The sequence below is a fragment of the Lepidochelys kempii genome, chromosome 3, assembly GCF_965140285.1.
Source record: "Lepidochelys kempii isolate rLepKem1 chromosome 3, rLepKem1.hap1, whole genome shotgun sequence".
In the NCBI taxonomy this organism is placed as follows: Eukaryota; Metazoa; Chordata; order Testudines; family Cheloniidae; genus Lepidochelys; species Lepidochelys kempii.
In genome coordinates this window covers 208,581,234-208,594,576 of record NC_136382.1, presented here as the reverse complement: position 1 = coordinate 208,594,576, position 13,343 = coordinate 208,581,234, and the positions used below count along the sequence as shown (strand labels likewise).

Sequence of the window (13,343 nt, the reverse complement as noted above, 5' to 3'; positions counted from 1 at the left end):
GGAAAAGAGTTTCCTGGCACGGTCTGGCATTGCGAAAGGGCTGGAGATGCTCTACCAGGCCTGTGGACTTTGAGGCGGCTTCTCACCTCTACTAGAAGCAATACAGCTCAAGGGCTTAGCACGGTGTCAGTGAATTCTGCGTGTACCTCGTCCACCTGGCTATTCTCAATGCACAGAGATGAACACCTATCCAATAGACTAGGATCATTCCCTTGTAGGGTGCGAATCTAATACAGTCCCCTAAAATAAAGCTCCTTATAAACAAAGCATACTTCACATGCTGTACATTTCCTCTGGGTGCTTTTTATTTTTATTGTTAAGGCTGCGAGTTTATCATGGAGGTCACAGATTCTGTGACTTTCCAGGACCTCCGTGACTTCTGCAACGGCCGGTGTGGCTGGTTCCAGGGCTGCCCGAGCAGCTCAGGTACCCTCTGGGCCAGCCACATCAGCCACTGCTGGGGCAGTCTTGGGCCACTGTGCCTCCCCTCCCCCAGCAGCAGTAGGAGTTTGGGTGGGGGAGCTCTGGGCTGGGGGTTGGGGCTCAGGAGGGGGTGAGGGCTCTGGTCTGTGCTTGCCTAGGAGGGGCTCCCTTGAAGTGGCAACATGTCCCTCCCTCAGCTCCTAGGCAGAAGCTGCGTGCTGCCTCTGTCCACAGGCACTGCCCCTATAGCTCCCATTGGCCACAGTTCCCGGCCAATGGGAGCTGGGGAGCCGGCGGTCGGGGCAGAGGCAGCGCGTGGGGCCATCTGGCCACGCCTCCACCTAGAATCTGAGGGAGGGACACATATTGATGCTTCTGGGGAGCCGTGCGGAGCCAGGTTAGGGTAGGGAGCCTGCCAGCCCCGCCAAACTCCCCCAGCACCTGTGGGGGTCCCGGGCCGCCCGCCGCCACGTGCACCTCCTCAGCACAAATGGGTGTCCCAGGCTGCTCCCCCTAGAGCAGGGATTCTCAAACTGGGGGCTGGGACCCCTGAAGGAGTTTTGAGGTTATTACATGGGGGGTCGCGAGCTGTCAGCCTCCACCCCAAAGCCCGCTTGCCTCCAGCATTTATAATGGTCTTAAATATATTAAACAGTGTGTTTAATTTATTAGGGGGGTCACACTCAGAGACTTGCTGTGTGAAAGGGGTTGCCAGGAAAAAAGTTTGAGACCCACTGCCCTAGAGCACCCGAGGCACCCCTGGGCTGCCCCTCCCCCAAGATTTAGTCAGGCTTGTATAATACAAGTCATGAACAGGTTATGGGCCGTGAATTTTTGTTTACTGGCCATGACCTGTCCATGACTTTTACTAAAAATACCCGTGACTAAAATCTAGTCTTATTTATTGTCTGTACTCTGGCAGTTGTCCCCAATGTGCTACGCATGTCTACACAAGGAGAAAGACACATTCTTTGACCTGAACAACAGAATGTATAGAAATCCTAAATTTTACAAAATGAATCAAATATTTATAATTTAAATCAGATTTTTATTTACCATTTGCTAGTTCTTTACTGTCTTCTCATTTGATAGTTTTAAATGGCTGAAGTGGATATTTTGTGCTTTTGTCTTCAATTAGAATTTCCTAATTGTTTGTAGCATTTCAGATTTTACATGGAATTTTTTTCTACTAAGAAATTTCACACTTAAAAAAATGCACACTTAAAAAAAGTGACGCCCTAGGGCTTTTTTAACATCTTTTGTATCTGAAACACAAAATTGATAAGCAAATGGCCTGTGGTATTTTTGCAAGCACCACCTTCTGATCCCTCGAATATCCACAAGTCAAAAAAAACGAAAGGCTTTGACTAGACCATATTCTTCATTCAGGAAATGTCCATCAGTTGCAAACCCTGAAGGAAGTGTTTCAAGAGGAGAAAACCATGTGTTTTCATAACCTGTCTGGAGAGCACATGTATCCTGAGTACAGATGGGAGGTGTGACATTCATAGCAAACCTATTGTATATGGGACAGCAACTACTGAGGGAGGGACGTTTTGTGTGTGACAAGCTAGACATCTCCAGTTACTCCTTTTCTTCCAGACATCTGACCACAATTGCTAGTGATACAATCAAAATATGTGAGAGAACACTAAGTGCCAGGTCACTGATTTTGTGATAGACAATGCAGCCAATGAGGCTAAGAGGAGAAGGGGAGCCTTGCAAGAAAAAGATGACCTTGGTGAGTAAAGTCTGGCTGTTCTGCACATACTGTACAATTCCTGCTAGAAGACTTGGAAGGAAAGACTGGCAAGGACTATGGTATTGAAGGCCAGTCTGATCCTGCGATGTGATGCGTGAGTCTGGATCCCTGTACCAGTGTGGAGCTCCATTGACTTCTGTAGGGCTCAGGGGGTTAGCCATGTGGATTCAGTTGCAGGAGCAGGGGCTGTGTGATGAGTTCTTGCCCAATAACCACTTTGCAAAGACAAGCATGGAGATCGCCATGTATTTGTGATGCCTCGAGAAGAAAAGTGGAATCTGCATTTGCAGATTGCCTAGAAGCTTGTTTCAGAATGGCCCAAATTAATGAAAATCTGTGAAGAGCAGAGACATGATATAGACTCTGTTTCCCAGAAAGTAACAAATATTGGCCTGAAGAGGTTTGCTGAGAAATTGCTCCAGATATTGAAGGCAGCATTGTTGGGACTTGATTCTGAACAGATTCAACAAATTCAGCTATAGCTGATGAAGTGTGAAAGAAGACAGAAAAATATCTTGTGCTGAACTGCAATGAGATAACTGCAGAATGCATATTCGGAAAGCATTATGACTTGTAAAGCATGAAAGCACAGGTTTAACACCATATCACTTTCCAGCTTATGAAATATTCCCGTGTGTGCCAGCTTCCACTCACAATTTAGGAATCAACACTTGCTCTTGAATACGTAGAAGAGGCTTATGCTGGTAGTTGAGTTCCAGCTACAGTAATTCAACCGCAGGCCAAATCTACATTTCAGAAAGTCATGTTCTCCAATGAAGTACTGAAAAATGTAACAGCCGCTCACTGGTGGAGGTCTCAAGTAAATTCTCTGGGAGGAACAAGGCTGGATCATGAAAGCAGCATCACAGCTGTTAATTGCTACAGCTTCTTTTGTTGGTGCGGAATGAGTATTTTCATCACTCGGGCTGGTGTGCTCCAGGATTACAAACCTCAGGGAACAGGTGATGCATCCATGTTGGTTTTCCTTCTCAAGCATTTTAATTCTGAAAGCCTTGAAATCACCCTCAGTGAATTGGAATAATGGGACTCAGGTGCATAATAGACTTGTGACTTTTGATCATGGATTTTAGTTATGGTTTCAAATGCCGCATTATACATTCAGTCTGGATAAATCAATAACACAGAATTTGCGAGAATAGATGTATAAAAAAATTCACCGTTTTGAACTTTGATAATGTATTGAAAAGCTAGGCAGATATTCAGTGTTAACACTGAAGTAAATTTGTGGTGAGAAAAATACAAATAGGCATTAAGAGAACATTTTAATATAAAAATACAATCTTAGGTCCTGATCCTGCAAGTACTTATACATATGCATAACTTTAAACATAGGAGCAAAGAGTCCTGTGGCACCTTATAGACTAACAGACGTATTAGAGCATAAGCTTTCGTGGGTGAATACCCACTTTGTCGGATGCATGTAGTGGAAATTTCCAGAGGCAGATATAAATATGCAAGCTTTCATGTATGAACTCCACTGAACTGCCCGTCAGCCAGTCCATCCCTGAGCCTTGAGGACTCACACGTTCTTCCCCTGCTTCAGGCCCAACTCTCACAGCTCTGCAATTCTAGCCCCTCTCCAGGCTGGCCAGGAGGACTGAATAGAATCCTCTTCAGACCAGTCAGCACTGAAGGGAAGTTCGTATCGAGGTATGCAACTGAGTCCTCAGGGCCGACTGCTGCCTCCCAAGTGATGAGAGAATTGAACTGGCATCTCCTTGCACTGCGCTGCTAAGTGCTCCGACCTCTAAGCACCCAGCTGGGCCTGTCTGGAGTTTTTAGGGAGGGATTTTCAAAAGTGCTTGCCTTGGGCTGAACTCTGAGCCCATTTGGGCCATTGCCAACATCCCCCGGTCTAACTCGGCCTCTTGAAAATCCCACCCGTACCCATTATCTTTTTTACATCTGTGAAGCTCCCCATAATCACTTGCCATGTTTCATTATTCTACATAGAATTAGTTCAGAATGATCACATCTTCCACAGGTGAAATTGTGCAGACATGAGAGATCTCTGGAAGCAGCACTCTCAGCCCCGTCAGCAGTGGGAATAACCTCCTGTGATGGATGCAAGGAGCAGTGCTGACTTGGTCTCAAGACCACTGTATCCATCTTCTGGGGTGGGGAAGGGTACTTGAGGGGTGAGAGTAAAGAAAGGGAGAACAAAGGCTCCAAGGGGGACTCAGAGGAGCCTTGGAAAATAGGTGAACACTAGAAGGTTTTCCACTTGTTAACTCTTAGCATGTAGCTTCCATGTTGGTGCCTGTTCAGAGGTAGGGGAGAGGTTTTGACAGCACCTGCCTTGGGAACTGGGAAGTTCTCAGACACCATGGAGATGGGAACTGTACAAGTCCCTGGAGGGGTGAAATGAGCAGTTTGAGCACTGGAAGCAGGGCAGGACTGAGATATTAGAGATGAGTGTGACCTCGTGGGTCCAGTGCAGTCCATCGTGTGGGGGCCAGAGCAGGATGCTCTAGTGAGTGACCCCATCACGTGTTCTAGTGGGGCCTGCTTGTCTTCAGGAGATGGAGGAATCGGGCAGCTGGCAGGTAGCATTGGGTGGGGTCTAAGAGGGGTTTGCAGGAGGGTTGTGAATGGGAGGGGGGATTGGAGGGGATGCTGCAGGGAGGTAACATGCCGGATCAGCACCTGCATCTATCCAGCGGCGGTATCAGAATAGCAAACCACTGGGCTGGCCCTCAGGCGCTGCCTTGGATTTAGCTTACCCACACTGCCCCATTATCAGTTTGTACTCAAAGGAAGGATTGCTTTTGGGCTCCTGCACTTGCTTTCTGCTCAAACTAAAATTTGGTTATGAAGGTACAAACCTGGGTGATGCTGACAGCTTTGCTGCCCGGAGCGACTTTACTGATCACTGTCCCCTTAGCGCAGAAGGAGTTTTTCAGGGAAATGTAGGACTAAGGCACATGTTGTCTGTTTATATGGCCACTTGATCACAGGGAAGGGCATTAAGAAGAGATCTGCAGCTTTCAGGTTTGTATGGCCCCAGGGTAGAGCTGGGAAGTCTTTAGGAATTTGCTGCACTCTGGCTTCTCCAACGCCCTGCTTTGTTTCTGAGATTATTTATTGTCTCCCATCAGCCTCGCAATGTTGCTGGGTTTCGGGGAACAGTCCGCTATGCTTCCGTGAATGCACACAAAAACCGAGTGAGTATCTCCATTTCTTAGGGGTTAAAAGAGAAGGGTTTTTTCCACCCCTGCAGCCACGAAGGGTATGTCTACACTACAATAAAAGATCAGTGGCATGGTCATGGCTGGCTCGAGGCAGCTGACTCTGGTTGTGGGGCTCAAAATTGCAGTGCAGACATTTGGCTCAGGCTGGAGTACAGACTTTGAAACCCCACGAGGGGGGTGTATGGCAGAGCTCGGACTCCAGCTCGAGCCCGACTGTCTACACAGCAATTTTTAGCCCTGCATCACGAACCTGAGTCAACTGGCCTGGGCTCTGAGACTCGATGCTGTGGGCTTTTTATTGCCATGTAGACACAGAGTAGCTCTGTAGCTGCGGGAGGGGTCCGCTGATGTGAGTTGCTTGTTGCCTACAGCAAGCTGATGTGTCAAATAACTCCAGTGGAGGTGGAAGGCTATTGATTGTATGTGTAAAAATATGAGCTAGTCATTGGCTTTTCTCTCATCGCCTGTCTAATATTTGGCAGTTACCATATTTGCTGCTGCTATTAAGAAAAAATAAAATACAAGAGAAACAGAAAGCCATGTCCTTGTGTGGCTCCTTGCCATGGGCCCACCACCCGAGGGCCCTAGCAGCATGCTGGCCGTGGGAAGGCTGTGGCTCATGGCAGCCTAGCCCTGGTGACATGGGTAACTCAGAACAAATCCTAGATTTTTTTCCTCCGAAGAGGGATGTTACTTCTGCAAAATATTTGGCCTGTTTTGCCCCAGTCTCCCCAGATGTCTGGCCTTCCCCCTCTCATCTAATATTTGTAAATATGTAAGCAGTATTTCCTGTCTGTATGGTAAAGTTCTTCTGATGCTTAGATTATGGAACTAAAGTTCCTGCCAGAAGAAAAGGTTTTATGAGCTCTGACCCTTCACTCCCCTCTGCCCAATCTCATCCTTCCCTCCAGCCTTTTTGCATCCCAAGTGATGTGGCTTTTAGGAGGTGATTTGGAAATGCATATGTGTAGTTACTGTAAGTGGTAAAACATTGATAGTCACTTTTAATCTTCACTGGGCTTCCCAGACAGCTAATTAGCCCCTACTGGTCGCCCTAAAAATAGGCAGATCAGTGTTATCCTCTCTTACAAATGAGGATGCTGACACCCGAGAGGCTAAGTGGCTAGCTCAAGGTCACATAAAGAGTCAGTGTCAGAAATGGGATTAGTAATCAGGCTTCTAGGCCGGGAGGTGCATCGTGTTTTGCAGATCCCCAGCAAATGGCCTGCAGACGGCTGATGGTCGAGAGGCCCCAGTTTGGGAACTCCTGCACTAGAGCACGCTTCCCTCCAGACCTTTATTTCTAGATCCACTGCTAGTTTATATTGTGCGTGATGAGTAAGGCTAAGATTCAGTCATGGGTATTTTTAGTAAAAGTCATGGACAGGTCACGGGCAATAAACAAAAATTCACGGCCCGTGACCTGTTCATGACTTTTACTATAAATACCCATGACTGAATCTTAGCTGCTCCGGGGGCCCTCCGGGAGCCAAACAGTGATCCCTGCTCTAGCGGTGGGGGCTGACTACCCCCGGCCTCCAACTGCTCCAAGGTCCCCTGAGCCACTGCTCCGATGGTCTCCAGAATGGCCCCCGGGACTGCTGATCCGGGGCTGCCCCTGGAATCGCTGCTGCTCTGGCGGCCCCCAGGGCCAGCCACATTGGCCACTGCTTGGGCGGTCCCCGGGCCAGCTGCCTGGTGCCACCCAAGCAACTGCCGGTGCAGCTGGCTCTGGGCCCACCCCAGTGGCTGGCTCTGGGGCCACCCCAGCAACAGCCGATGCCAGCTTCTGGGGCTGCCCTTGGGTCAGCCGCACCGGCCACTGTAGACTTGCAGCCATAATGATGAGAAGTGCTTCTAATGGTGGCCATTTTCAGCCCCCGGTGCTGAAAGCAGTGGGTAGGGACTTCTTTAGACAGTGAAATCTCCTTAGTGGTTAACATTTGAGTTCCCATCAAACACGGTATATTGATCCCCCTGGATTATAGTTATCCTCTAGGGAATTCTCCTCTCAATGCTTATTACAGCTGGCACTGGCTGTGCTGGCTGTAGCTAAGTTTGCCTGACACATTCTATTACAAGATCCTGGTTCCAGTTATTTGTGCCTTTGCCAGACTAACTGTTTGGGCTGAAATTTTCCATGGCTGCCTCAGTTTGAGCTTTGGAGCAGGGACTTGAAATTTGGCAGAGCGGGCCTCCTAGGTGTCAGAAATGTGCCCTTTGCCATCCCTGTGCCGATCTGTCTAAATCTGGGCTCATTCAGGATGACTTGGTCCCAGGATGGCTGGTGCTCTGGGGGTGGATTAGGGCTGTGTCTGTCAGACCACTGTCCCACGTGTTGCAGAAGTTTGAAAGTGTGTGGTAAGTGGAGCAGTTGAATGCCACGCTGGACTTTCTCCCTGTTTTCTGGGTACACGCCTAGGGTCAGATTTACACGAGCACTGAGCACTCTCAGCTGAAGTCATTGGGAGCAGTGCTTGAATATATAAAGTACTGTGCAATGCAAAATACTCAGACCAATCAGCGCTAGGCATCTCATACTGGGCACTCAAAATTAATGGGCACATTTGACAATTTTGGCTTTAAACCCCATGCCTCAGTTCCCCCTCTGCAAAATGAGGATAACCCTGCCTCACCTTCAGGGAGATGTGAGGATAAATTCATTAACCATTTGGGAAGCGCTTAGTTACTGTAGTAATGAGTGTCGCAGACAAGCCACTGAGAGAATTAATTCTGCATTCAGAGCAAGGTTTGAATAGTGTGGGGTGAACAAGGGTGGGATCCACACACTGAAGAATGGGGGAAAAAGAAGTATTGAACAGCTCCCCATGCAGTGAGCATCATCCATTCTGTGCACTGCCTGATGTAGGGTCCCGTGGAAAAAATAGTCTATGATTGTGTAATTACATGCATACGCACAAGGGGTACACAAGTTAAGCTTGCATGGACAACCTTATTCCCTGAGGTCTGGGCGCTTGACTGTACAACCTGAATAATAGTTACCCTAGTTTCATGAAGTGTCCTGAGAATGGAAGTGACACATTCCCAGGGTGGTGTTCACTCCGCTTGACACGCCGTGGTGTCTCCCACACAGCAGAAAAGATGCTGTTTGGCTGTTAGGGCTTGGAGCCTCGTATTTGCTTTACTTTGTCTTCCTTTTCTCCAGGAGATGGGTCGACATGATGACCTGTGGTCCCTCTTTTACATGTTAGTGGAGTTTGCAGTTGGTCAGCTGCCATGGCGCAAGATCAAAGATAAGGTAGGAAACATGGTGACTAAGGTGTAGTGGGTGACGGGGGTAAACTCTGTCCAGCAGCTGTTCCACTCCCCTTTCCTGCACCTCAGCACAGATCAGAGGCTGTTTTCCAGGGCTTTTCAGAAAGCAGTAGGCAGAGTCAAGCCCCTGGGCTGTTGCACTGAAACCTTGGGTCTAGGTGTCAGGAAGAACTTTCCGCCTGTCTCCAAGAGAGCGCACCCCCCACAGCTGCTGAGTAAACGAACATTTACATTGAATGCACACTCCACCTCACTGCAGCAATGTTTGGAATACTCTTAAATCCTGTTCAAACCTAGGCTGCTAACTAGTAAATCTACCAGTGTATTCCCACAGCGCCTCTTGCCGCTTCCCTAGCTACGTGCATGGGATGAAAGCTGCCTTGTAACATCAGCATCGCCAGTTCGGCTGTACTTTAGCGCACACAAAAATACTTCCTTCCCCCCCTCTGATCTCCTGTCAGAGATGATTTTCTCAGTCTGTAACGTGGCCTAAAATGCAATGTGTGTCACCTGGATTGCTTCCGCGCTGGAAATGAATGGTGCTGTCTCAGCTTGTCTGCCTTCACTGACCACCTCAGCCCTGTCTGCTGGCCCATCGTGTCTGTCCTGTGTTGATGAACTGACTGGTTCCTTCCTGCCAGCCAGCTTCCCAGGAAGCGCTAAATGGGAGCGTTGGTCAGCAAGTCAGATTGAGTCCACGGGAGTAAAACAGACCATCCAGGTGTTCCTGAAAGATCCCCCTGGGGGAGGGAAGAGCCAGAGAGCAGCCGCCCCTACTTCCAGGAGTCTCCACTGAAGGGGCAGCTCCCAAGAGGTGTCCAAGCTTCCCTGCATCAGCAGATCAGCCTCACTTTGCTAGGGAGTGTGTGTAAGCCAGACCATGAGGGCCCCCTGCAGATGGGCTACTGCTGAGGGGTTAGGAGGGTGCAGCCAGGAGAACGATGGTGGGATCTGGTGTATTTCCCTTTCTACAGGAGCAAGTTGGCATGATCAAAGAGAAGTATGAACATCGAATGCTGCTAAAACACATGCCATCTGAATTCCACCTCTTCCTGGATCACATTGCGAACCTGGACTACTTCACCAAGCCCGATTATCAGGTAAGAGACTGGCCTTGTGGAGGGCCTGGTGCATGTCATTGGAGAGGGATGCTTTGATTTCACAGGTGGAGAGGCCATTCCTGCGAAGCCAGAGAGAGGCCGGGCCACAGGGTGGTTTGTCAGTTCCAAGTTCTTTCCTCTCTCCCCCCTCACCCCACCCCATCAAACAAAAAGCCCCGACCTCTGATGCAGACAGACCCATCGCTATGAACCTTGGTGGCGTGAGAGTTGTTTGAACTTTCTCAGCAGTCTTTTAAAGGCAATTAAAACATCCCTTCTACATGGCATAGTTAGAGTCGGGCCCATAGGGTGCATAATCACCCTGGAAATCACCCTCTTGGAAAATCCAGGTTATGTTCCTCAAGCAGCTGTGTCTGAGCTAAGCATGTTCACATGTCTTCTGCCAGTAGCTGGCTACTCTGCATATGTGTGTCTTCCTTCCAAGTCCCATGGGCCCGGCCTGCAGAATGAGCCCCACTGCACAATCCTGCCAGGCAGTTATGCACACATCTGGTCTGCAGGAGAGCTGAACTCCAGGTTCTAGGGATGCAGCAGCAAACCAGTTGCATGGTTTAATTTAAAACATGCACCCTTTCTTTTCGTAGCTTTTAAGACGTTTTAGGCAGCCGGTGGGGACAGGGACAGCTTTGGGAAGCAATGTCTGATGCTGTCTCTGTAACATTTATTTCCTGTTCTTGGCACCATTCTTAGAAAGTAAGGGAAAACTAATCTGTCGTTTAGGCCTTGGCTACATTGGAAAGTTGTACCAGTTTAACTTAAATCATTTTTGAAGCTTATTTAATTAAACCAAAGCAAACCCCTCGGTTTAGCTTAATCCTGTTCCCAACCAGCTTAACCTAAACCAGAAAAGGCCACTCGTTATGGAAATGAGTGCAGCCACACAGGGGATTGCACCAATTTAACTAAATTGGTTTAAATTCAGGTTAAATTGGTGCAACTTGCCCATGTGGACAGGGCCTTGTTGAAGTTTCCCAGATAGTGGCAGAGTGCAGGAGGCACCCTCTGTTAAGAGACTTGTCCGTCAGAAGTAATTTAGCAATGAGAAGTCCTGGTAACCTGAAATGGTTTGCAGATTTCCACAGAGCTTGTGATTATAGCTGCTTGAAAACCAAGAGTGGTTTCGTGGCACAGCTAGTCCTAAACCTCCAATTATATGAGTTCAGTGCAGCTATGCTTCTACCAGAAAAAAGAGAGGAAAGAAAGTGAGGAGAAGCTGTAGCCTGCTAGCATGGTGGAACAGGAGCCATAGAAAAGTCACATGCTGCATCAATAATACATACTGATGACAGCATTATGGCACAGCTCAGGAGTCCAGCTGTGAGAGAGGTGGTTAGAGTCTCCGTAGCAAAGCTACGCAGAACTGGTGGAGATGCCCCAGGATGTGAAGGTTTCCTAAGTGATCGATGCAAGGGCATGGACTGGTGGACTGCAGAGATCCTTTCTAACGCCGCTCTCCGTGACCTGGCACTTGTCCAGCTCCTCAGTCTGGCCGTTTTTAATGCTTCCTACGTACAGCCCCTTCCATGTTCCGTCTTCATCAGAACTTTGTTCTGTCAATATTTACAAAGCACCTACCACCGACGTGCCGAGTGAGCTACCAGACTCGCGTCTGTGCTGCCTGCTTGCACGCTGCTTTCAGTCACGAAGAGTGCTCCGTTCTGTGGCAGAAGCTGCAGAGGAATATTGCTAACGTGGCACTTCACCCCCATGTCCTCTTGGACCTACTGGCTTGTGTCAAGAAGGTCCCAGTAGGAGCTCCTCTCTGGTTAAGGTGAATTCGCATGCAATAAGCAATATGTATTCAGCTCTGCCCTCCCCTCCAGAGGTGGGGATGCTAAATCCCTGAACTCCAACGGTGCAAAACCTCACCAACTTGACCCTGCCTCTCTGGTCCCTACCCTCAGGTGTCCCCTGGGGGACTGGCAGGACCTTAGCCCTCCCTCAGCCTTGCTGCTTCTCACAGAACACCCAGGGCAACAACAAGCCCTGCATAGAGCACAGCAAGGGGTCGGTGGGCTGTGTGGATGGAGTGCAGAGCTGAGCTGTGCTGGGCACAGAGAGGGTGGCAGGTCTGTTTAGGGGTACTGTGATGTCCCCAGTTGCTATTTCCATCCCCACAGGGGCAGAGTTAAGGGGGTGTGGTTGGTGCTGGCAGACCCAGGGGTTGAACCAAGTCCTCATCCAGAGTGTTAATCACAGTCCATCCTGGTGCTCTGGCAGCGGGTGGGCTCCCCACACTGACCACAGACTGCTGAGCGCCCCCAGCCCCTGCAGTGTAATTGACTCACCCAGCACCAGGTGAGCAGGTTGCGGCAGAGCCCAGACCAAACCCCAGGTGTCCAGGCCTCCATCCATTGCCTTACAGAGACCATCCTTCCCCCTCCTGCAGCCGCTGTCTCACTCCCTGCACTGAGCTGCCATCGTGGGTGACTTCTTGCTAGGGCAATTCAGCACTGCGTCTTACCTGCTGTGGGCAGCAGAGTCCGCGACGTGCATTCAGCCCCCTTACTTCCGTAGGCAGGGCAGCTGAGTGACTGCGCCTTGGGCTGCTGTGTGGGAGACCTGGGGTCTCGGCCCAGCTCTGCCAGCAAGCACGTTTCCTTTTCGATGAGCTGAAAATGAGGGATTTTCCCCCTTGGAGGGTAGGGCTGAAGGTCTTGGTTAATATTAAGCGTACAGCAGTACTAACACCAGTCAGCGGAAGAGAAGACTTGCACTCATATCTGTCTAGCTCCTAGGCCAGGTCACTTTCCCCTCGGTGACTGGATAGGTTGTATGGCAGGGCTCTCTCTCAAGAGTCTGTACTCCGTGCTGGTGTTCCATGCATTGCTCCTCCGCAGCCCGCCATACCACTCCAGAGAATCACCTACAAAGTCCAGGAACTTTGGAATGATCAAGTTCTGGAGCTGGTTCTTGCTGCTAGGCACTAGATCTCAGCTGGGGCATGCCCACGATATTAGTTTTATATGGGTCTTACCCATTATTTTCCCCTATCTCCACTCAAAAAAGCATGATAAAAAGTTACAATTTGTAAAAAGGTCATGTTTGTCAGAGCTGTGTCTCATGAGATACTTTACCAAATGACCCCATGTGTGCCCCATAAACTCCACCTGGGGCCCTAACTGGGCATTCCCATTTCCAGGCTGATCTGAGAGGGGACGTGGCTTTTAGAACAGGCTGAAAGTACAGCTTTCACGAGATAGGCTGATAGAACCTTAGCTACGGTGCAGCTATGCGAAGCCCTGTGATACGGGAGAAAGAGGTATCCACTGGAGCTGGTCAGAAGATTTTCATCAACAGTTTTCTGGCAGAAAATGTTTGACAAATGCAGAATTTTTAATAAAATCATTTCCTCTGTGTGTGGGGGAGGGAAGGTGGGCGAGAGAAATAAAAAAAATAGTTTCCAAAAGACAATTCCAAAACACATTTCAAAATGTCAGAAATCCCCATGAAATGGAAATTGTGAGTTTGGACAAGCTCCGTGCTTCAGGCATTCTTTAAGGCAGCTGTCAGCTGTTACAGATCCTCTACCTCCCTCCTTGTTGCTAC

The 13,343-nt window shown here is 49.1% G+C and overlaps 1 protein-coding gene across 2 annotated transcripts in view; it reads left to right on the top strand.

Moving 5' to 3' along the window:
- The window catches only part of TTBK1 (tau tubulin kinase 1), a 156,666-nt gene that overhangs the window by 91,392 nt on the left and 51,931 nt on the right, over window positions 1-13,343 (top strand). For both annotated transcript variants that reach the window (XM_078852376.1, XM_073339827.2), the window contains 3 exons: window positions 5,305-5,370; window positions 8,564-8,656; window positions 9,648-9,773. In XM_078852376.1, the coding sequence (XP_078708502.1) occupies window positions 5,305-5,370; window positions 8,564-8,656; window positions 9,648-9,773 (285 nt within the window). The remainder of the gene's footprint in view (window positions 1-5,304; window positions 5,371-8,563; window positions 8,657-9,647; window positions 9,774-13,343) is intronic.